At 34.1% G+C, this 24,967-nt stretch overlaps 1 protein-coding gene across 1 annotated transcript; it reads right to left on the reverse strand.

The window, feature by feature from the left end:
- Positions 1-15,424: 15,424 nt before the first annotated feature.
- On the reverse strand, positions 15,425-17,213 carry LOC149534968 (putative glycosyltransferase At5g03795). The gene is made up of 2 exons (XM_089805471.1): positions 16,887-17,213; positions 15,425-16,809 (listed from the first exon to the last, which is right to left on the reverse strand). The coding sequence occupies exons 1-2, from the start codon at positions 17,196-17,198 to the stop codon at positions 15,643-15,645; spliced, it is 1,479 nt and encodes a 492-aa protein (XP_089661597.1). The 5' UTR covers positions 17,199-17,213; the 3' UTR covers positions 15,425-15,642.
- Between the last annotated feature and the right edge of the window lie 7,754 nt (positions 17,214-24,967).

Raw genomic sequence — 24,967 nt, forward strand, 5'->3', positions numbered from 1 at the left:
CCAAAGCATACTGATAAGGATCCTCAACTGAAGCAATATTAAGCATACCAGTCTCATCCTAAATATTGAATCTCAAACCATTAATGTACCAAGCTAGCTTCTCCTTAGAAAGTTCTCTGCACCCAAAATGAATAATCAACTTGTAGAGCTCCTCGATATAATCTTTCACAATCATGTCCTTCTACTTCAGATTCTACAATATCTTAAAAAAATCATGTTAATAATCAATAGGAATGAACTTAACCTTTAGTTTTTTCACCATCAATCTCAATTTAGTGATCTTCATTTCACCTTCCTCTTCTCAATCTCTTTGAAATTATTTCCATTAAAGAGAACCATCTCCTTTCAACTTAGTTTGTGTCAACCTCACTCTGAATGGATCTCCAATATCCTCTAACTCAAACTATTCTTCCAATTCACCAATCCAATCAAATTAGGTCTTCGAGAATCAAAGCATTCAAGAAATTATAAATTTCCATCTTATGCGTCAATTTCAACTGAGAGTTAGATCTATCTAGTCGACCAACTCTTTCTTCCATAGATCTCTCCACATGATCCATTATATCTTCACCGCTTGACTCAGAAACCTCAAAGTCTTCAACAAATTCATTATAACCATCTTTAGTACCCACATGCCTAGGTACACCAACTATAGCCCTCATGATTTCATTTTTCATCAACTCCATCTCAGATCTAAAATCTGATCTAACCTTCTCTAAAGTCCTTACTTCCATAACATCATAGAGATTTTTAACTACCCTAGGGTCCAATCTTCTTGGAGGTATCTTCCAAGATCTTTGCAAACCCTCTACAAAAATTATCCAACCAGATCAAACCTTCATTTTGATAAACTCCACCCAAGGTCCTAGTACAAACTACCTCACCTTCAGTGATGTATCTACACACTCAGGAAAACTGCGCTCTGATACCATTTGATGCATTGTAAGGCACGAGAATCCTAAAAGGAGATGCCCTAGCCCCCAAAAATTAACCATGTAGTAGAATATAAATAACAACACATATATTTTGATCCAAAATAATGCCAACTCTCAAAGTATAATAATCAGATTACATCTAATATGCCCAATTGTAAGACCTTCTTGGTTATAACCAAATACATAAGAAATTACGATAGTAATTCTGCAAGACCTCATAATATCTAACCACTAGCTAGCCCATACCCACATTTAGGTAGAAATCCCAAGAAGAATCTAAACTTGTGCTCACAAGTCACCAAGCAACCTCCTTTTTCCCCAAGATGTAGCTACTAGCTCTACTCAAAAACTTCACCTCTCAACTACTCCTTGCTTCCTCCATGCTGGATTGATAATGACTCAAGACTTCACAAGACCCTCTACTTATAGCCAACTAAGCCACGAGTCATCCTAGAAAGTTAAAAATTAAATTATCCCTTACATTAAATACATATCTAAGCTATAAGTTGGCCTAGTAAGTTACCAATTAAATAAACCCTTACATTATATAAATATTTAAGCCACAAGTCAACCTACAATATATATTAAATACAAAATGCCTTATAAGTCTTACAACACCCATAAATATACATATGATAAATAAAGAAGACCCAAATAGGTCCACACAAACTCCCATGATCACTCCATGTTACGATCACATGCTACATGCATTAAATGCACCAAGTTGGGCGATTAGATTTGCAAGAACTCTATTCGGAAAACCAAACTATCGAATGTTAGCAAATACCACCAAGCATAACCAATATCCTACAAGCATTTTTGAGTTCCTCACATGGTAAGAAACATAGTATAAGATGAGCAATAGTGTAGATGTCAATCAAGAATTCAACGATCAAGCTCCTTGAACAACACTACATCTAAGAAATACCCAATAATGGTCAAGCGCCAATCCTTCTACGATCGAGTTCTATAACTCCAAGGTCCAACCACTTCACCATGTAGGATTACCACTAGCCTAGGATTCTCCTACATCAACATTCAACACTTGAATGAACATCGTAAGGGAGAAGATATTCTAGATAATTATATTAAAGAATAGTTTGATGAAGAAATTGAAGAACACACAAAAATTATAACAAGGAGTGGGAAAACCACAATGAAGGAAATATGGGTGTCATAATGGAGATGAAAAACTTGATAAAATAATTCAATATCCTATAAATATAATAAACATGATGATGAACCACCAATGAAAAATATTTCACCAGCCAATCTATGAATTTTTTAAGGAAAAACTTCAAAAGACCCTAATCGATTCTTCTTTGAGTTTAAAGTCCTTTATCAAACCTATGACTATACTACTGATAATAAAAAGTTGAAACTTTTTCCTTAAACTTTGAAGGAATCTTTTGTAAGGTGGTTGATGGTTGTTCTTTGACCTATATCTATCATAACTTGGAATGAAATGGAAAGTGTATTTCTAGATAAATACCAAGATTGTTGTAGAGTTAGGGATAGAAATGAGGAATTCTCTCCACTATGGAAAATGGAAGATTTTTGGATGATTATACTAATAGGTTCCAATTTTTCCATAGGATATGTGTGAATGATTTAACAGAAGACACTACAAAGATAATCTTTTTGAAAGGAATTGTTGAGGATTCTAGAGATTTCCTCAATCTTATGGGAAAGGGAGATATCAACAAATTGAATTTAAATAAGATTATTGATATTTTCCAAAATTATTATCGTACTAGACATGGTATAAGAGGTTCTAAGAGGAAGGGAGGTCATCTTGATGTAACCTAGGTGATGGAGGAGATAGAAAATCTTAAAACCAATATTCTTCGACATTTAAATAGTAAAACAGAGAGGAAAAATTCTAAGCCATTGGCTATAAAATATTCAAAGTGTAGAGGGAAATATTTATTGAGGGAATGTGTTAGAAATGCTTTAGAATAACTGAGAGGGGGGTGAATTAGTTATTAAAGGTCCAAATGTACTAATAAAAACTTTTTCACCAAGTATAGTGAGCCCATTTAACTAATCATGCAACCAAGCTAGACATTTCTACTTAGCAAGTTATTGAAAATCAACATGCACGAATAAGATATGAATGATTAAAACATAACATAGTGATTTATGTGGAAACCCAATTTGGGGAAAACCACCATTAACATGCTACTCAATTCTCACTCTTCTGAAGTGATGCCTTGTGAAAGGCCTACCCTGTTAAAGGCTACAACACACTGTTAAATGTGGCCTGGTTAAAGGATTTCAACCACCCTGTTAGAAGTGGGCCTAGTTAAAGGACTTTAGAACATTCACTTGGAATGTCACCCTGTTAAAAGATTTACAAATGGTTGTTAAACCAACATAACTCTATAGGATTTTACCCTAATTGATAAAATTGTTAGAGAGTAACAACAAGGGCTTTCGATCTGATACAACTCACAACATAACTTACAGATTTTAGATCTCAATTTAGCTCACAAATTTTCTTGGCTTTCAGTCTCTGTAGCTTTGATAGCTTGTCCTCCTTTCAAGCTTTGTCTCCTTGGGTCTCCATGCTCGATGTACTAGTGCAATCACCTCTGTGGTCACCTATTGAAGCAGAGTCTTTGTACTCTATTCCTCCCTCTTAATTCCTTCACCTTGACATCTAACCAACCACTCAACTTGGAAACTCTTGCTTCTTGACCTATAACTCCTTAAATAAAAGTTTGGAATACTTTTCACGCTTTAATCTTCTTGCTTTTAATTTCAATTTGAATGGATTAGGTAAGATTTAATGAATCTAACCTTAATCTTGTCTCTTCTAGAAACATCATGAAGAATCCACCTGTATTCACCCAAAAATGGTTTACCTAAAATTATGTGCCAGTAGCTCATCATCCTTATTATCCTCCATCTAATTCACAAAATTCAAGGTTATACTCTAACTATAATACCAGTTATGATCTAAATCCTAACCCTAATGGTAATTTAAATCCTCAACCCTAATCCCAGTCGTAAACCTAAACCTTATCCCTAGTACCAATAATAACCTAATCTTAATATTAATTTTGATGTAAAACCTACCCTAAATCTAACTATAAACCATAACCCCAATCAAAATAGTAAGCTCTAATCCAAATCAAAACCTTGTCATAATCACAATCTTCATTTTACATAATGACACATTAATTTATTTTATATCTCTAATATTCAATTACTACTCCTACTTGCTTATAGATATTTTGTAATATATATAAAATACTATGATAGATATCCTCCTTCAAGACACCTATTCAAATAAATTAGTTTCAATATATGGCGAATCTTTGACTTTTCAAATAATGCAATAGCTTAGCACTATTGAAATTTTGATGTTTGGCACATACTGTGTTACTCAACACCTACTGTAGATTCACTCAGCATTAACTAAATTTTACTGATGCTCAACACCTATTACATGCTCGGCACCTGAACTTGCTCGGCTTCTTCCATTTCACTCAGTACAAACTAAATTTTGCATTTTCTTAGCTCTTACTGATAATCTGCTCAGCATGAACTACCTTGCTCGACACCTACTGATGAACTTAGTCAAGCTTTGCAAATAGCTTTGATACAACTTATTCTTCTAAGTGTAGCCAACCTCTATATCTTTAAGTGTATTATCAGTACATCATTTTATCATTGTCTTAATTGATCCTTGTACTTCATTACAAAACCATAACTCAACCTTTCCCTTAGGTGTTTTTGTTACATCTTATTGATTACATCCTCTTCATCAATCAACTAAGTGATAGTACTTGGATCTTATAAGCAATTTTCATTCCAACAAATAACAAGTTTGACATTAGTGACAAAACAATGATTGAAAACATTCTTTATCAACAATCTCCCTCTTTGCAAACAATCTTCCTTCTTTAATAATGATCTTCTCAATAAGATTTCAATAGAATGTCCATTGAAAAATATTGATATTTGTTCCATATGTGATGGGTTTCATGATACTAAAACCTACAGTTAAAAAAAAAATGGAAACAAAGTAGGATTAAAATTATGTAGGTCAAAGTGGCCAAAACTAGGGACAATTTGGAGGTAGGAATAATTGGAATAACCAAAATGCATAGAACAATCAAAATTCTTGGAGCAATCCTAGTTGGAACATATCAAAACATTCCACTTCCTAATATACCTTGGGGACATCCTCCATGGTAGCAAAATTAGTGGTACCAAAATAAATGGCAACAAAATCCACCTCCTTAGAAGGATAAATACAATCAGTGGTGACCTAGCCAAAATCAAAACCCACCATGGTAGGACAATTATAATTTCAACAAAATATGGATACCTAATCAAAATAATATGTAAAATCAATCAAATTAGTAGGTGAATCAACCTCAGTTGTATGCCCAACCAATTCCTAATACAAAGAATAGACAAGCCAATGGTATTGATGCTAGTCCTACTAGTCTTAACTTTATTGAGATTAATGGCATTCATTTAAGGAATATAATTGTTCCTTCATCAACTCTTGTCAAACCTTAGCAAGGGGAGAGGCCTAAGGGATTAAGAATTCTCGTGATGACAAGATCCCAAATGGAACAAATTGAACCAAAGAAGGTGCCATATCCTGAAAGATTTAAGAAGGATCAGGAAGCCTTGGACAATTCCAAGGATGATCATGATGATATAATGGACTCTCAACTCTTGAAGGAATTGAAAAAGATCAACATTGAAATTACACTTTTACAAGCCATTAAAGATATTCCTAAAATCAACAATCTAATCAAAATACTTTGCATCAAAACTCTTGGAAGAAAAAATAAAATTCCTACTTTCATTTAGGTACGAGCCAAGATCATAGATGTGTTAGTCGAGAGATTATTACCACAAAAATTTAGTGATCTAGGAACTCTAAAGATTGGAAGAGTGGAAATTCTAAATGTTTTGATTGATCTAAGAGTTTTTATCAATATCATTACAATAGATACTATAGAAGATTTGAGGTTTACAAATATAAAACAAACATCAACTCTACTAATGTTGGCTGATAATTCCATAACTAAACCAAAAGGGAGTCTAGAGGATGTAACTATGACTATTGAGACTTGGGATTATCATGTTGAATTTTTTGTCCTGAAAGCTAGAAAGAAAGATGCAGGTTACCCCATAATATTAGGAAGACCCCAACCTGTAACTCTACCAATCTTGACAGATTATAGATTATGAAGTATTAAAATTTCAAATGGATTGAAACAAAAGGAGATGTCATTGTTTCCAGTATCCAAACCAAATTTAATGAAAAAGTCACCTTTTTAGGTAGACAATGAAATGGAATTTGAAGGATATGGAGTAATCAATTTGGATATGATAACATTGAAGGAACATCTCAAACAATTTCAAGGGTTTGTGTAGCATTTTTGAAAGGAAGGGAAGAAAAGAGTGAACAATAGCAATGCAAAAATAGAGAGGATAAACATGCAGTAACATATTTGCACTACTCTCATAATGATATATGTCCTTTGAACTCACTAATGAAAGAGGTTCAAGATGAGAATAAAGGAACTAAGTAGATTTTTATATAGAAAGACAAACATCTCATTGTAAATTTGCAGTTGACACAGACACATGACAAATTTCTTAAACAAATATTGGCAAAGCATACTCAAGCATTTTCTTGGAATTAGTAGGACATGTGTGGGATACACCCTACCATTTTTATGCATCACACCTATGTAGAGTATGTTAAACTAATAGGATAGGAAAAAAAAAGAATAAACCCTGTCTTAAGGGAATTTGTTAAACAAGAAATTGAAAAGTTTCATAAAGTAGGTTTTATTTGTCCAATATTAGATAATCAATGGGTTTTCCCATTGGTTATTGTTCCTAAAAAGAATGGAAAATAGAGTATTTTTATTATTATTAAGAACTTAACAAAGATACTAAAAAAGACTATTTTTCATTCATTGACCAAGTATTGCATAATCTTGTTGGTAGTAGTTACTTTTCATTCTTATATGGTTTTAGTGGCTACAATCAGATACAGGTAGCTTTGGAGGATCATTTACATGTCCTTGGGGTACCTATGCATATAGAGTCTTACCATTTGGTTTATGCAATACTCTAGCTACATTTCGAAGGGCAGCTTTGGCATTTTTTGTAGATTTAAAAAATTCTTGTGTGGAAGTTTATATGGATGATTTTATAGCCCGTGGAAAAAAAATGAGGAAGCTTTGGAAAGTTTGGAGAAGGTTTTGCAAAGATGTGAATATCATAGATTGTCTCTTAATCATGAAAAATATTCTCTTATGATGAATGAAGGTATTGTGATAGGAAATCATATTTCAAAGGAAGGAATAAAAGTTAATCTTGGTAAGATAGAGATTATCCAACAACTTGTCAAACCTGAAAATCAAACTGATGTTAGAAGTATTCTTGGACATGCAAGATATTAAAGACAGTTCATAGAAGGATTTAGCAAGAAAGTTGGTCATTTTTTGGCCTTTTGAAGCAAGATTTAGTTTTTGAATGGAAAAATGCTTGTTAAAAAGATTTTGAAAGAGTCAAGGAAGCATTGACTACAAAGTTAGTTATCAAGGCACCAAATTGGAATGAACTATTTCATATCCATATCGATGTGTTAGATTATGCAATAGGAGTTGTCTTGGAGAAAAAGGATGAAGAAGGTAATATGCATGCGATATATTATATTAGCAAAAAATTTGGTCCTCCTGAGAAAAATATACCACAACTAAAAAGGAATTTCTTGTTCTAGTGTATGCTATAAATAAATTCAGACATTACATAATAGGATATAAAATGTTTATTCATAGTGATCATTCTACTTTAAGATATCTCATGAAAAAAGTAGCTATGGGAGGTAGGATTATCATATGGCTTTTACTATTGTAAGAATTTGATATAACTATCATTGATAAAGTAGGAAAAGATAATGTTGTTACAGATTTTCTATCACAAACAGTTTTCAAGGGAAAGAATGAAATGATCAATGATTCATTTCTAGATGAAAATCTATTTTTCATATCAATGCATTCACCATGTTTTGTAGATCTTGCAAATTACTTGGTTATGTGAAGATGTCCAACCCATTTTTCACCACTGCAAAAGAAGAATTTAATTCAAGAAAGCTCCAAGTATGTATGGATAGATGGACTTTTATTTAAACATTTTTATGATCATGTGCTTTGTCATTGTTTGCAGGAAAATGAGTATTATAATGTTATTCACATGTGGTACAATGCTCCAGAAGGAGACCATTATTAAGTTGTTCGAACAGTGTAGAAGATATTAGGATTGGGTTATTTCTGGTCTACCTTGACTAGCAATGTCTCATCTTATGTAAAACATTATGGTGCATGTCAGCAGAAAGGGAGACCAATTCCAACTATTGAGATTCTGGTGCAACCTTAGATGACTTTGGAGCCATTTGAGAAATGGGATATTGACTTTATTGGACCAAAAGATCCACCTTCTAAAGGGAATAATCATATTTTGGTGATTACATACTATGGAACTAAGTGGTCAGAAGTCAAAGCATTGCCTGTTCATGAGGAAAAAGTTGTTGATATTCTCTACAAGAATATATTCCAAAGAATTAGAGCATCTAGAATTATAGTATTTGACCAAGGGCCTCAATTTATGTCAAACATGATAGACTTATTCATGAATAAATATCAAATAACTCATAGGAAGTCATCCCCCTAACATGCTCAAGTGAATGGTCAAGTAAAAGTTACAAACAAGGAACTTGAAAATATTCCAACCAAGATAGTATCATCAAAAATGCAAGATTGGTTAGATCAGTTGGAGGAAATAGTATGGGCTTATAACACAACATGGAAGACAACCATAAGATTTTATCCTTATGAGTTAGTTTATGGGAAGCTATGTTAGTAAGTATGAGGTTGTCATTTATGGCAACATATACTCTTTATGAAGAGAGAAAAGTATGTATATACAATTTTGGTAGTTAGACTTAGAAAATTGTCTAAGTATCACAAAGCTTAACTAGCACCACAATTAGATATTTTCTTGGCATAGTTCACAAAGGCAATATTGGCACATGCAATCTTGAGGACATATAGAATCCACCTATGAGAGCACAGGGTTGTATAGATAGTATGGAAAGAGGTATAAGTTTTTCCAATTGCAGTATTGAATAGACAAAATTGGATAGAGTTAAGAAATTGAGTATTTTATGTTGAGGAATTATTTATTTTGGAAAAAAATTACTTGAGTAATTAGGGATTGCATCCTAGATGTTAATCCTAAGTAGGAAAAGTATAGTTTTTCATTTTGTGAAGCATGTAAAGTAATAAAGGTTGACTAGATGGGCAAATTGGTATAAAGGTAAGACTTTTTGAGAAAGTTTTTTGTAAAGTATTCATGTGGCATTGTAATGTAATATTATGATGTTCATTATACACTTGTGTGATGCAAACTATGATGAATGAGAAGATCAATTTTGTGATGAACAATAAAGGAAAATAAGATATTAAAGATATCAACATCAGTAAGAGGCTTTGTACTTTTCTCTTGTATTGAATAATATCATTATATATTGCATGTTTGGGTAGTGGGCTCATCTTGCATATACTTGTGTAATTGTATTAACAACTCCTTATAGGGTTGAGGCTTATAACAAGCACCGAGACACTATACAAATGTAATAGACTCCTAACAGGGTCAATATCTTTCACAAGCTAATTATGATTAAAGGATCATTTTGTGGGTACCATCCCCACCAGGGTTTTCCCTTGGCTAGATTTTCTCTATTTAACAAAATATGGTCTTATATATTGCATTACTTTATGGTTGTGTTTACTATTTAACTTAATCAACTTACTTTCATATGCAAGTTATAAGATTGTTAATGATATCCATAATTGGGAATTTTTTTGTGAAATATTGATTCACCCCCTCCCCCTCCTCATATTTCTTATTTCTAACAAAAACACTTGTTATGACCATTGAATTTAAATATCAAACTTTGAGAGTGGAAAAGGACATTGACATTTTGTTGTCTAGACCAAAGGAAGAAAGGATTCAAATGTTAATTATATTGGATGAAATATGCTATGAAGCATTATTTCGCACTTAGATAATTCAACAAAAGACAAAAATTTGGCATGACAAGTATATTAAGAGAAGAAACTTCCAGCATGGAGATTGGGCATTGTTATATGATTCCAAGTTTCGAGGATTTAAAGGAAATTTTTATACATGATGGTTACGACCTTACTAGATTGATACAATATATTCTAATGGTGTGGTACAACCAACCCTTATTGATGATGAAAATAAGAAAATGCTAGCCAATGGCCACCAACTGAAACTTTATCATAAACTAGTAGCAAAAGAAGATTTTTTAGCAGAATTGTTGTCCTATGTAGAATTTTTCACCATGGAGGATGTTTCTTCCATGATGATGGATTTGGCATAAATTTCACAAGAGGAGAAATAAAGAGAACATATTGGAAACAAGAAACAATGATATACTCTCTAAAAGGGAAAAAAAAAAAAAAAAAAAGGCAATTCATGTTCCCAAAAAGTTGAAAACCATAGATGGCAACTTATTGGAAGCACCAGATCGCTCGTGATTGCTCCAGAGTGGAAACTGGAAAAAGGAAATCGAGTAATAAGTATACCACAATTGGTGATTTTAAGATCACACATGTTAACAAACTCATTTTTCATTTTCAAAATAAAGGAACCTCCTGATGACATTTGTTAACTTTTTCTACCACATGGGACAAAGGAAAAGGACAAGATTTGGTAATATTTTGGAAGTATGCATTTATTAAGTTGAGTTAAACATTCATTATTCATTTTTCATTCTTATTTTTTATGTCATTGATAAATGTAGTGTGAATATTAGTATGATTAGTTGTACGCATTTATCACTAATAAGTATTCTTTGGGTAATTTTAAAACAAAAGAAAGTGCAATCAATGTTTGAAGTGACATAAAAATACATCGGGGAAAGGTAAATATCACATAATCAAGTACTCCCATATTTTCAACACTGCCAAACTCCAAGAAAGTAACTTTAATAATGATTTGTCAAGATTTATTTTGTTCATAAATGATAGTTTAATTAAGGAAATGCTCTGATCTATCAAAAGCAGTCATAATGACAAGTGCAAGGTTTTAAAGGAATAAAATTGACTAGTTCTCCAATATGCTAAATTTCTACAATTAAAATAATTTTTTCTATTTATGGATGCTTCAATTGTGTTTTTAGAAATTTGTGTTTTTTTGAATGTTGATGAAATGGGTAGGAAGAGGAAAGCATAGCTGGAGAGATTGGAGTTGGAAAGGGAGTCATAACAATTGTTACAGATAGTTGCATGGTTGGATTTCATCCCCATGTATGAGGATTTGATGAAGAGCTAGTGGATGAATTTGTTCAAAATTTTCATGTCAATGTTACTCGAGTTCATGGAAGAATTTTTCATGTTAGTACAAAGATTATAAGACAATTTTTCAAGGATTTAGTAGAAGGCAAAATAATCACCAGGAGAAGCTCAAATCTGGAAGAGATGGTTGATTAATTCTACACTGCTCAAGAAGATGAAAGGCAATCGGACTTGGTTAAGAGTAATGGTAATATAAAAGGAATTAATACAATTTCACTTTTTGAACCTTGGAAAACCCTTGTGGTCTGGTTGATGAAGTATTTCACTTGTGATGATACTCGACCCTGGTTTAAATTTTTTGTGTCATATTCATTGTGGAGAACAAAGGAAAGAGTTGAGAGTCAACTTTCTAGAACTTTTATTATATCAATTATCAACAGTAATTCATAGTGTAAGGGAAAAATAGGAGGTAAGGTACCAAAATCTTATGGATTTTATGCAAAGTGAAGAGTCATGGTATAATTGTTTAGCTGGGGTAGGGTGCAGTATCAGACCTAAGATTAAGAAACTAAAATGAGAACCTATGGGTAAGATGAAGCAAAATTCTAGGTCTCAAGGGAAGCAAAAACAAAAATTAAAAGGAAACATACCTATTGTTACCCAATGTTCCCCTAGATTTATTCAAACTAGGTCACAACCTAGTGAGCTAGCTACTACTTCTAAAAAGAAAAAGAAAACCTTTGGAAAAATAAGGAAGAAATTGTTATATCCTATTCCTAAAGAAGTTCATGTGAAACATAATTTTTCTAACCACATGTGTCATGAGGCGCAATCTCATTAGGCTGCCATAGGTTCTATGAGGCACCATATTGTTTGACCATGTTCCTACTTTTAATTATCATTCTTTTATATATGGAATATTTTCTTTAGCTATAATTCTCCATGCCATTTCCACTATACTTTTGATATCATCTCTATGGTTCCTAGCACATCATCATCCATGATAATTTTGCTTGCTGACATCATCAAGTCAACCCATCTTTTTGCAAGCTTTGACTATGAATATATTAAGCATGCATTCTTTGATCCAATCTATTCAAGTTATGTTGGGTTCATTTTCTATGAACTTCAACATGGTACCATTTCTTGGACCATCTAAAATACTTGAACATTTGATGAAATCCATCTAGATCATGTTTCCCTAGTGAAGAACTCTATGACCTCCAAAAGTGGAATATCTTTAGACATTAAGTGATGGCATAGTCTCCCCACTTATTTTATATTATGTGCACACATTTTGTGGCCACAATCAAGATTGAAACAATATTGTTGAACATGTACATCATTCTATCACTTTCATAAGAAGATTCTACACCAACCATCATAGCTAGTAACTAACAACCATTGACTTGTATCAAGTTGAGAAATAATGCAAATAAGAAAGATAATGAATCAACAACATAAAAATATTTCACAACAAGAACAATTTAACCCAATGGAACCTACAAAATTTTGGAACATTTTTAGTATATCATCAATAAATAACTTAGTTTCTTGATTAAGAACCACATTTGGAGAACTCAAATAACCTTTTGTCTGGGGATTCTATTTAAACTCTTTATAGTCCATGAGAGAACAATCATTTTAGAGGTGTACATAAGTGAAAGTCAAATAGTCTTTACAAATCTAGAGTCCACCAATGTCTCACCAAATAGCATCACCTTTCTTGATATTTCTTCTTACCCACTTGAGGAGGCTTCTAAAAAATACATTTTATTAGATCTTTTTGATGAATTCCTATAAATGGTGGATTTCCTTTATTTTTTCTTCTCATCTTCTAGAACCTACTATACACATATTATAGAAAAAGTAAGACCTAGACTAAATTGCATTTCTTTATATCCATAAATTGCTACTTCTCCTAAGATTCCTAAGGGTAGATATTTGTCTATTTGGATACCTAACCCCTCCTCGTGTAGCTCAACTAGAGGCATCTTTTCCTCTTTACCAACTAGTTCTCATGTTTACAAAAAAATATTTACATATTGGACTTCTTACAATAGCCCCATTAAATTGGTCAATATCATTGAGAGCATCAAGCCTATTAGATACCTCATATTTTGACATGTCTTTTTGAGATCTTTCCTGGCCTCATCTCTTATTACATATTTTAACTAAAATGGGTCCCTCCTTGTCCCATTTTGGAAGTGAACTATTTGACCTAATTTTAGAAGTCCCTACAAATTTAGATTTAGGGACATCCACTGCATGTTGCCATAGTCATGAAATTTTTTTCATCAAAATTGTAAAATTTCATAATTAAGTTGTTGAATCTAGAACATTGGCCCTAATAATTTCCATGCAATTAGGTATAGGCTTACTGAAGTTGATTTCAAGACAAACACAAGCATAGGTTATTAATTTTTTCCATAGTTTTTTGTGAAAGACACATTGCATTGGCTTTCAAATATGTTCTGCAACTAAATTAAAGACGCCCTCTCTTCAAAATTAAAAGATATTCTACAACTAAACAAAAGATGCCCTCTCTCCAAAATTCTAGTGGAAACCACTTAAGCCCCACCCATGCAAGAACCCTTAATGGAAGCTCTTTTGTAGGATTAATTCCAATGTATTGTTGCTTAATAAAGAGGGAAACTTGATTGTAAAAATAGGCCCCCCATTCAAAATCCTTTTTTACTATCTAACTTGCATTGCATAGAAAAGACCTGTTATCCAAAATTAGGATAAATCATTGTCCAAAATTAGGATAAATCACTAGAAAAGACCTATTATCATTTCTTGCAAGGCATCCATTCACCTTTGTTGGCATAAAGCCTCCCAAGTTGACAAAAAAATATCCCAAGCCACTATTATGTACACTAAAGGTGGGAATTTCATGCATGACTAGTGAAGGGGTACTTCACATCATGACATTCTTAAAATGCATGGTCATCCCTAGAAGAGAGGCTTCTTGATTGGCCATGAAGGCAAATCAAAAAACAAAATGACACTCCCTCAAGATTGTGAATTCAAATAAGTCAAAACTCAAGAGCGTAGATCTACTAATTTGCAAAATGTGAAAGAAACATTAACTACACAAAACAAAACAAAATGCAGCTTGAAATTGCTCCAGAAAACCCCAAAATCACACCCCAACATAGAAGAATCCTCCTATGCAATCCCCCTAACAAACACCCATTGGACATCCTTAGTCAAGTGCTACAAACACACCACTCTAGACAAAGCAAAAAGAGAATGCAACTTTAGAGAAACCCAGGCTTGTGAACTAAAGGTCGTAGGGAAACAACACTCCACCACTTGCTTTATATTATGCCTCCTAGTTTATTTTATTCATATATTTGAATAGTAGTTAACTCATTTATTTTTTTCAGATTACACAAGATTATAAAAAAAAATGATATGACTAACATTTTTGGGAGTTAGCTATTTAGATTAGGTATTTAATTAATCAAATTATTTAAAGACTAATTAGATAATATAAGACTCTCACACCAGCCCCCACACCCCTACCCCACCCCCAATTTAAGTATATTTTATTTGTTTATTTGGATAATAGATAGTTAAATTCTTTAATTAGATAATACAAAATTAGTTACTCAAATGACAATAGATGTAGTATTGATAATATAAAACATAATGATACTTAATAAAGATTAATGATTACATTAATAGAATAGAATAGAACTTACTTTAATCTCAAGTAGAGACCAAAAAGTGATGATGATAATAAATGTATAGATTTAAATACAACAAAAACTAAAAATATATTGTGATGTTGTTATGAGGATTTAACTTTAAAATGTATTATAAATTGTATAGAAAGACATATCATTAAATAATATTTATATTTAAGACTCCAATCAAAGTGACCATGAGAGCAATGATTATCCTCGATATTAAAAAATGGTTAGAGATGAGGTTCTAACATCAAGATGCCCCATGCAATAATTTATTTATAATTTTCTTTCATGTGTACACGTAATCTTCTAGAATGTTGTTTATCGGGCTGGAGAAATGGGGGTTAAAACAAAACAAATTGTGTGCCTTCGTATGAGAGCAATGATTATCCTCGATATTAAAAAATAGTTAGAGATGAGGTTCTAACATCAAGATGCACCATATAATAATTTATTTATAATTGTCTTTCATGTGTACACGTAATCTTCTAGAATGTTGTTTATCGGGCAGGAGAAATGGGGGTTAAAACAAAACAAATTGTGTGCCTTCGTTTGTACGCTAAGAATGTCCATTTATTCCTTTTCCTCTTCGAATTTGTCGGGGAAAGCAAGTAAAGAATGGTACTAACTATACGGGAGTCAGCTAAGGTGGACATTGAGTCTTCTGAGCCATACGGAATGGAGGATCATGTGGAACATGTCGTATGACTGAGGAGGCTGATTTAGTTCAAAATGCCTCCGAACCTTCTTCAGCCTTTTCTGCATCTGCACATACCTTGCGACGGGGATCGATTCAAGAATTCTCCTGAGGTTGGGGATCTGATTCGGTGGGAGCTGCACCGAAAATGCCTTCCAATTTAAGACGTCGCTGAAGGGAAGGACATAATGATCCGATATTATGACGGGCACACACTCGGCGTAGATGGCCTCTACGATTCGAGGGCTGGCGACCTCGTATCCGCTGGGGCACAGGCAGAACTTGCTCTTCTTCATCATCTCGTAGTAGGACTCCGACATGTCCTCGGGAAGGTACTCGTACACCCGGATATCTGAGTCAGACGAATGCGTCCAGTGCTCCAGGAGCAGAGGCCTGATTGGCCCGTGATTCCCCCCCGCGAAGAAGGCGAGAAGAGGCCTCCCGAGAGGAGGGCTGCCCCCCACCATTCCCAGCGGCGTCCCCGATCTGAGATTGAGCTCCGGCAAGGTGGCGTCTTTGGAGGGAATGAATCCCTCGGAGGTGTTGGCGTTGCAGAGAACCCGGATGGCCCTGCTGAACAGATGCGGATTCACCTTGGACGTCTCGGGCGCCCAGTCGTGGCAGGAGAGGAACAAGTGATCGGCTCCGAGGGTGCGGTTCCAAAAGGGATACTTGCTGCTCACCAGATGGACGTAGTCGCCCACGAAGCGCTTCAGGGGAGTCATGTCGGAGGTGTTGGGCTCGTACACGTAGCTCACCATCATCACCACGCTCACCGGAAGGAAGAACACATGCGCCTCCTCTGGATCCGACGTCACGAACCGATTCTTCCCCAGTTGGAGCTCGTGAATGAACCTCCCCTCCGTCGTGTAAATGTTCTTGCACGGCCCACTGTGCACCAGAGGCCTCTCCCCCTCTCTGTACACGTACACCTTCAACCTCCTCTCCATCTCCGCATAACTCCGCTCCAATGCGCAGCCGTCTCTGTAGATGACGCCGCGCGGACTGAATCCCGATCCAGACCCAGATGTGTTGGGGACACCTTTCCTTATGGCTGCCCGCGCCCTTCTCAGCTCCATTTCCACGCGCCCCGCCCTCCCTTTCTTCACCTGCACATTTATTCCATCATAACACTGCACCAATTCATCCAAATAAAACAAATTTACAGAGAGAAAGTTTAGCTTACATAGACTCTAGTCCCAGCTTCAATCTTGTGGGCCGTCGAGTTGTGATATGTGGCGTGCAAATGATGGTGGGTGTAGTCCAGACGGGCATTTGGATGGAGCGGCAGAGGAGGAGAAGAGGAAGAATTGAAGAGGAGGAGGAGGAGGAGGGTGCAGAGAATGGCGAGAGCAAGGGAGAAAGAGGAGGCAAGGTTGCAGCAAGAGGAATCCATCATGTCTGCAATCTCATTAAAGAGACCTCTCAGGGGCGTTTTAAGTAAACATGATTCCCGTTTCTTTCCGCTTTCGATCAAAGTGGCGAAATGGATGGGCATACAAGGGAGAGTCTTGCGCGACAAACATGCTTTTAACTCATTCTATTCAACTACGGGGTCCCATTAATGGCTAATGGGGATTTTCTTCCACAGTTAAATCGAATCATCTTTTTCAAGTGCCAGCGGGACTAAATGTTAGAAAAGAGGAAAGAGGGAGTGTAACTCCGAGAGTGGCAGTTCCATCCGCCATCTTCGCCTAAAATACTCAAATCTTATGCGACAAATCGACATTCAAAGGATGACGAGTTTTTCTCCTTGGAATAGAAGCATGTGAGAAGTTTTTCATGATTCTTAAAATGACATTTCAGGAGAATCAAATAGCCCAACATACCCCTCAAAAAGGCAGATTTAGTATATTTGGTGTTGAACAGATACTAGTCAATACGCGTGTAACATATGAATGGAAAGCCATGGAATTGTTGCTGGCTATGGCAGGGTAGCATTGGGTTGGAATAAATGTGTAATTGTTGATTTGCCAGAAAGAAATGAGGAATCTGCTACATTGATTACAATTGGCTACTTCATGGTCTATGTACGCACGCTCGGTTCTTGGTAACATCGTTGCTGAGCTTTCCTAAAAGCTACTCGTGTTAATTTCTTCCCGATTCCAGTTTCTCTACTTTTGCCTGTGTAATCAAAATAAACACAATGAATTATATAAATTGATGAATACTATTATGTTGATGATTTGTCTTTTGTTACTATGATGTTGGGCTTATTTAATGGATACATTTTTTTCCCACTCTGATATCCATTCCATTTTGTGAATTACTATTTACAGGTAAAGTCAAAGTCTGGACGTACTTTATTAGGGCCATATGAAGTGAAATATGACAGTTATATGACTGACTATCTTTGTGTAAATATCAAGGGGCATTGCTTTTTCATTTACTTCTTTGTATTAATACGTAATTTTATTTGATAAGATATTCATTTATTAAAGACAAACATCTTGGATGTATTCATGATTTTTCTATTACAGCATGACAAATCTAAATATAATGGTAATATAATTCATTTGAAGTTATTTTGTATTATATATAATGGTAATATAATTCATTTGAAGTGACTTTGTATTATAGTGATATATGGTATTATTCACAACTTTTACCTTCATAATTCAAACTTATTTAAGGTCATACAATCTTTATTAACCTTAATTTTTAACTACGAGACAAATTTGTTCTCCATTATTTACAAGCATAACAAATGTTATGTCAAAATGCAAAGAAGGGTAGAGGATCAAATATTATGCCAAAACACAAAGAATAGTAGAAAGAAACTTAAATTCTTGAAAAGATTATAATAAATTATATGCAAGACAGCGAGCATAAGACATAAGCGAAAAATTAATAGTGAGTTTATTTTTTCTAATATAAAATCTAAAATCAATAAAATGTTTCATAAACACAAAATCAATAAAATGTGTTTTTTTATTTTTATTTTTATTTTTATAGTATAAACTAAAGGCATAAGTAAAAAATCAACAACATATTGTTTAATAGATTTTAATGTTATGAACATTTTGCTAAATAAGAATTTCAAGGGTATTTCAAGATTTTGAACAACTATATGGTATAGCTCTTCATTGTTTTCAGTTGTTTTCAAGATTCTACAAAAATTATAAAAGTCAAGAAAAAATCACCCCTAACCTAGCCTAATTATGATCAACATGCAGAGCTCAAAAATTATTTATATAAAATTTATAGAAATAAGTGCCATGTAGTGACTAGTACTTGTATTTATAATATTAGGAAAAAAAATTATTTACTTTCTAACTTTGGTATATATATATATATAGGATGGGTTTGATGGGTGATTTAGGACCCTATGTATCTTATCTAGGGTCAAGGTTCTCACACTCAACCATCGAGTTGTCAAAATGAGCCAAAATGCTCACTATGCAAAAGTTGCTTGCAATTTTTCAAAGTTGCTCTAGCAACTTTGCCAACTTTTGCAAGAATGGAGAAAGTTTTGGTTAGATCAGTCATAACCACCACTTGGGATATAATCATGGATTCGATGCTTGGAGAAGGTTAATGGAGTTTTGGATTGCATTTATTATCTTTTGTACTTCTGTATAGACTTTTGTGGTTGTACTGTGCTAGAACTAAATTGTTTCTTTGCAATTGTATGACTTATATAGATTGGTGGAGTAGATTAGTATCCATGAGAATGTAGAGGATTTCAATATTGTTTATTGCTAGTAGATAGTTTGTTTTCAAGTAATTAGTGTGCAGTGTTAGGAGTTTTTGAAGGTCATTATCATACAGGGTAGTCACAGTGTTGTTTGGGAAAGAAATGGCTCTAACCTAAGAACCCACTAGTGGAAATGGCTAAAACCATGGGGGAAGTAAAGTTAGAGTCTATACATAGCATTTTTGTTTTTGTTTTTATTTTTTCAATCAATTCCTTGGTTCCAATGGCAAGCCATATGGTTGACTGTTGAATACAAGTGAGCCAGGATAGGGTAAAGATTACTTTGGCATGTGCACTCATATCCTTGTGAAAAAGAACTAGGATGTCTATGGAAGCCCTAGACAATTCCTTGATAGGATTTAGAGGTGGGAGGAGTTGGAACAAGGTTTGGAGAACTTTTGGCAATTGTTTGTGCTCACTGGTCTAGAGGCCTAATTAGTAGGCTAAAAACTAGGGCCTGGTAGAAACTAGAGATATGGGTGCAACCAGAAGCTACGCTTTTTGATTTTGGAAGTACTCTCATGTGACTTGAAAAATTTCAAGGACTTGAGTGAGGTCATTTAAAGTTTTTATAAGTTGAGGCTTAAAACACATAAACTAGGCCTAATAGGGGCTAGGCAACTAGGTCTCCTAGTGGATTGGAGATCAATTGGATTGGCAAAGAGGCTAGGAGTGTGGGAAAGGGTTCAAAGTGACTCAAGATGATTAAGGGGATCAGTAGGTTTCTATGGGAATGTGTGGAGATATCCTAGGAAAAGGATTGGGCATTTTAGAAGGGAAGTCCAAAGAAGAAGACTAGGTATTTGGGAGCTAGTTAGACTAGTTCACCCTTATAAGCTAGGAATCTTATAGAGATCAACTATATCTTGGAGGAGAATTTGAACCCAAGGATCTTGGAGATCCTAACTAAAGAAGAACCTAAACCATTGGATGGTTAGGAAATCAAATGAGCCTTTGGAGTAAAGAAAACCTAGGATACCCTAGTCCTCTACATCACAATACCATGCTTATGGCCCCATTTACTATCCAAGAAATTTGACATGTGGCTTCTCTTTCCCCCAAATAAAGCCTTGAGCCCTGATGGATTTATTGCTCTATTTTTTAAAAGTTGTTGGGATAATATTGGTTGGGATTTATTAGCTGCAGTGGAGGAGTTAAGGAAAAATAAGAATATGCTCAAGTACTTCAACACCATGAATATAACATTAATACCAAAAGCAAAAGATCCTAAAGCATTTGCTGACTTCAGGCCAATTTCCTTATGCAATCTACCATATAATATCATTACCAAGGCTATTTATTTGAGAATGCAACAACTACTCCCTTCTATTATATCAATTGAACAAGGAGACTTTGTCTTGGGTTGTGAAACCATGCAAGGGGCTTTGGTGGCTCATGAGGTCCTTCACTCAATCAATATCAACCAAACCCCAAAATTTTTCATGAAATTAGACATGATGATGTTGGATTTACAATAGGAAAGGTAAACTCTAAGCAAGGGGGGGGAGGTGAATCAGTGCTTTAAACTTTAACCCATAAAACATTCACCATACATCCATTTCACAATTTAACAAGTAAATTGAAATACCATGTAAATCATATACATCAAAAGTATGTAAACAAGTAAGCATTCACAAATATATGACACAAGATATGATTACCTAGAAACCCTCCAATGCGAAGGTAAAATTAGGGTGGGGATGACACCCACAAATCTTCACTACTGTAGTAATAAAGTGTATCCAATGAAGTTACAATATTTGATCATGAAACACGATCTACCCTATGAAAGGTCTACCCTGTTAAAAGATTACAAAGACTATTAGGTCTCACCTTGTTAGAGGATTTCAACACCTTGTTAGAAGTGTGTTTGATTAAAGGATTTCAACTCATAATTAAATAAGCACCTTGTTAGAGGATTTCAATATAGCCTATCAGGACTACTCTGCTAAGAGATTTAACTGATTCACCGGTTAGAATGTCTCAACAATGATCCTACAATTAGCACTCTGTTTCTTGATGTCAAATCACCTCTATGCTGATGTGTACTTGATCCTTCTTGATTAGATGTCTCTCTGTTATTCACTGTTTCCTTCATCTATTCTCCTTTAACTAATTCTGCAATGCAAATAATATCATAATACCTTCGTCACCATGAATGTCATGTTTGCACATGCAAACTCTCCTTCTCTCTCCTTGATTATTCATTCATTCATTCCCTCATAAAAATTTTAGGGCTTGTCCTCCTTAAGAAGACCTAAGTGACTTAGGGTAAGGTATGAATCAATGACTGTGATTCATCCATATTGTCATGTGATGACCCCTTTTTAATCCTTTGACTTGATATTCAAAATTGGGCATAAGTTAGGGAGTCATCTGATTTAAACAGCCTATGACCCTCATTGCTATTAAAATATTTTAGGAGTTGAGCATTTAAAATTAATTTATTAATTGGTTTGTTGGAGGATTTCTCCTTATAGTGTCAGATCATCTTCTCTCATCAGGTGATGATCATCTCGAGACGGGTAGAATTACGGTGTAGAGGCCTTGTGAAACAAGCTCCAAGCAAATCCGATAAGTGCTCAAAATTACTCTGCCTCTCCCTCCACTAACTCCCTATCTTAGGATGTCATCACTCAGGTGAGGATAAGATTTTTTGTACTATAGTTTGAAATGCAGCCTAATGTTCTTAAAAATCTTTAAGATTATTTATTATAATGTTCTAGTATTTCTTAAATGTAATGTTTATTATTCACTTGTCATACATTTACACTTATTCTGAATATCTATCATCATTTATATAAATTTCCAATGCCTTAAACCAATTTAATCCAAATATGTATATAACATTATGCAAATTGTTGTTATGAATTTCAATCATTTATTTAAACATAGCCTTTATTGAATAGAATTATTTAAGCCTAGCGTTTATTGAATAGAATGGGATCACTATAATAATGATATGTATTTATGTATCTATTTATGTATTGTTATGCATTTTCTAATATTCAATCGCATATATTGATTTTTTTCTTATTTAATAATAATACTTATGTAAATTACTTTACCAAATCAAAACCTATGAATAGAAGGCATTGGATTCATTTGGAGTTAACATCACATAAATATATATCATTGAGCTCACACAATACATTACATATTCATAAATGCAGTTATCATATATAATAAAATTCTATAGCAATTTAAATTCTATTATTGTTGATGCGTAACTATGTTGGTGAGTACAGTCGTACCTGCATACACTAGAAATGTTGTGCCAGCGTATTATGAGATTGGCAACGGGTACTGTCCCTAGTCGAAGGTTCTATGACATAGGTTGTAGGGATTTTAACGACTGGGCTGTATGATGTGGGATCTCACGGGTTATCTATTGTTTATATATCCTTTCTCCTACAGTCTGTCGTATGCCACTTCTTATCCTATTTACCTTTTTTGCTTTTTCCTGTTCTTTTTTGTATTCTTTTTTTCGTGTATTACTGACTGCATTTTAGGGCTATTAATATATTTAGATTGGTTGCATTAGAAGGTCGTGTCTATGTGATTCCGAATGTCCTTTAGGTTTAGGTTTAGGTTTACTTATTTAATCAATACGTTGATGCATATTAACTTAATAATATTTGAAATTAATGTATTTTTTTAAGATAAACAATATGTTTATAATTATAAATGTTTATATTGAGTTTAGTGGTTATAAATTTAACAGTAATATATTAATACATTAATACTTTTAATTATGACTTGCACATTATTGATTGACAAATTTAGACAATGATGCTATCATGGCATTATATTAAAGATAATAATTTTAAATATTTAAATTGATATATTATATGTTTGATAAAGGAAGAGCATATTAATTCTGGCTCATGATAGTTCCCCCTTCTTGAATTTGCTTATCCCCAAGCAAAGCAGAATGAGACACAACTTCTTCTCCAACCCATGAAGCATCTTCCCTAGGAAGATTTTTCCACTTTACTAAGTATTCTAAAATAGTTTGATTCCTCAGTCTCTGGTCATGCCTTTCAAGAATAGTCTCAGGTTCCAATATAAGCTTCCTCTCACTATCTAATGGTGGTAGATCACCACAAGGATTTATATGTTTCCCAAGGAATTTCTTAAGTCTAGATACATGAAAAATATTATGGATCTTACTATTTTCAAGGAACTCTATTTCATATGCTACCTCTCCTATCCTTTTTAGGACCTTTTATGGTCCATAGAAATGTGGCTTTAGTTTTTTTGCTCCACTGATCTTCAGTGAAGATTGTTTGTAGGGTTGAAGCCTTAAGAATACCAGATCTCCAATTTGGAATGACCTTTCCACTCGTTTTTGATCAGCATATATCTTCTATTGGTTTTGAGCATGGTCCTTGAGAGTTTTCATGATGTCAATGCTTTGTTGGATGAAATCTCGAGTTCTAGGTACTCTACTCTCTTGATTGATCAGATCTCCAAATGTAGTGGCCTCATATCCATATAATGCTTTAAATGGGCTCATTCCAATTGACATGTGATGGGTATTATTATAACAATATTCTCCCAAGTATAACCATTTGATCCATGCATTTTGTTACCCAGTTACATAGTTCTTGAGATAGCCTTCTATCCATTTGTTAACAATTTTAGTTTGTCCATATGTTTGGGGATGATAACTGGTGCTGGGAGTTAATTCAGTTCCTGCTAATCTAAAGAGTTCCTTCCAAAAAAAGCTGAGAAATTTGCTATCTCTATCACTAATGATATTCTTTGGTAACCCATGTAATCTAAAAACCTCTTTAAAGAATAATTCTGCTATCTATGGTGCCTTATAATGTATGGATTCGGGAAAGAAATGTGCATATTTGGTTAGCCTATCCACCACTACTAGGATGGAGTCTTTTTCTTGTACCTTGGGTAAGCCTGTAATGAAATCCATGGAAATGCTCTCCCACTTTTGATTTGGAATAGGTAATGGTTGTAATAAACCAGCTGGGTAATTTTGTTCAGACTTATTTTTTTGACATGTTATACATTCCTAGACATACTTTATAATGTCCTTCTTCAAACCTTTCCAAAAGTATCTTTCCCTTACCTTTTTGTAAGTTTTGTAGAACCCAGTGTGACCAGATAGAGGGTTGTCATGATACTCCTTCATAATCTTTCTTTTAACTTTGGAATTTGCTGCAAACAATATTCTTCCTTTATATAGTATGAGCTCCTCCACAATTTTAATTTCATCATTGCTTATGTTTCCCTCCATGATCTCATTGGTTCTTGGATCTTTAGCATATTCTGCAACAATTTCATCTTTCCAATTATTTGTGATACTAGTAATGGTATTCAATTGTCCTTGCCTAGAGAAAGCATCGACTACCATGTTATGGGTTCCTTTGACGTACTCAATATCAAAATTATAAGCTTGAATTTTACTTATCCATTTTTGTTGGCAATCATTAAGGTCTTTTTGACTCATAAATAATATTAGGCTATTGTGGTCTATTTTAATATTGAACCTTCCACATACTAGTTATTGTCTGAATTTTGCCAATGCGTGCATGATAGCTAACATT

The sequence above is a fragment of the Cupressus sempervirens genome, chromosome 10 (assembly GCF_028749045.1).
Source record: "Cupressus sempervirens isolate cs-2001-9-10 chromosome 10, ASM2874904v1, whole genome shotgun sequence".
Classification (NCBI taxonomy): Eukaryota; Viridiplantae; Streptophyta; class Pinopsida; order Cupressales; family Cupressaceae; genus Cupressus; species Cupressus sempervirens.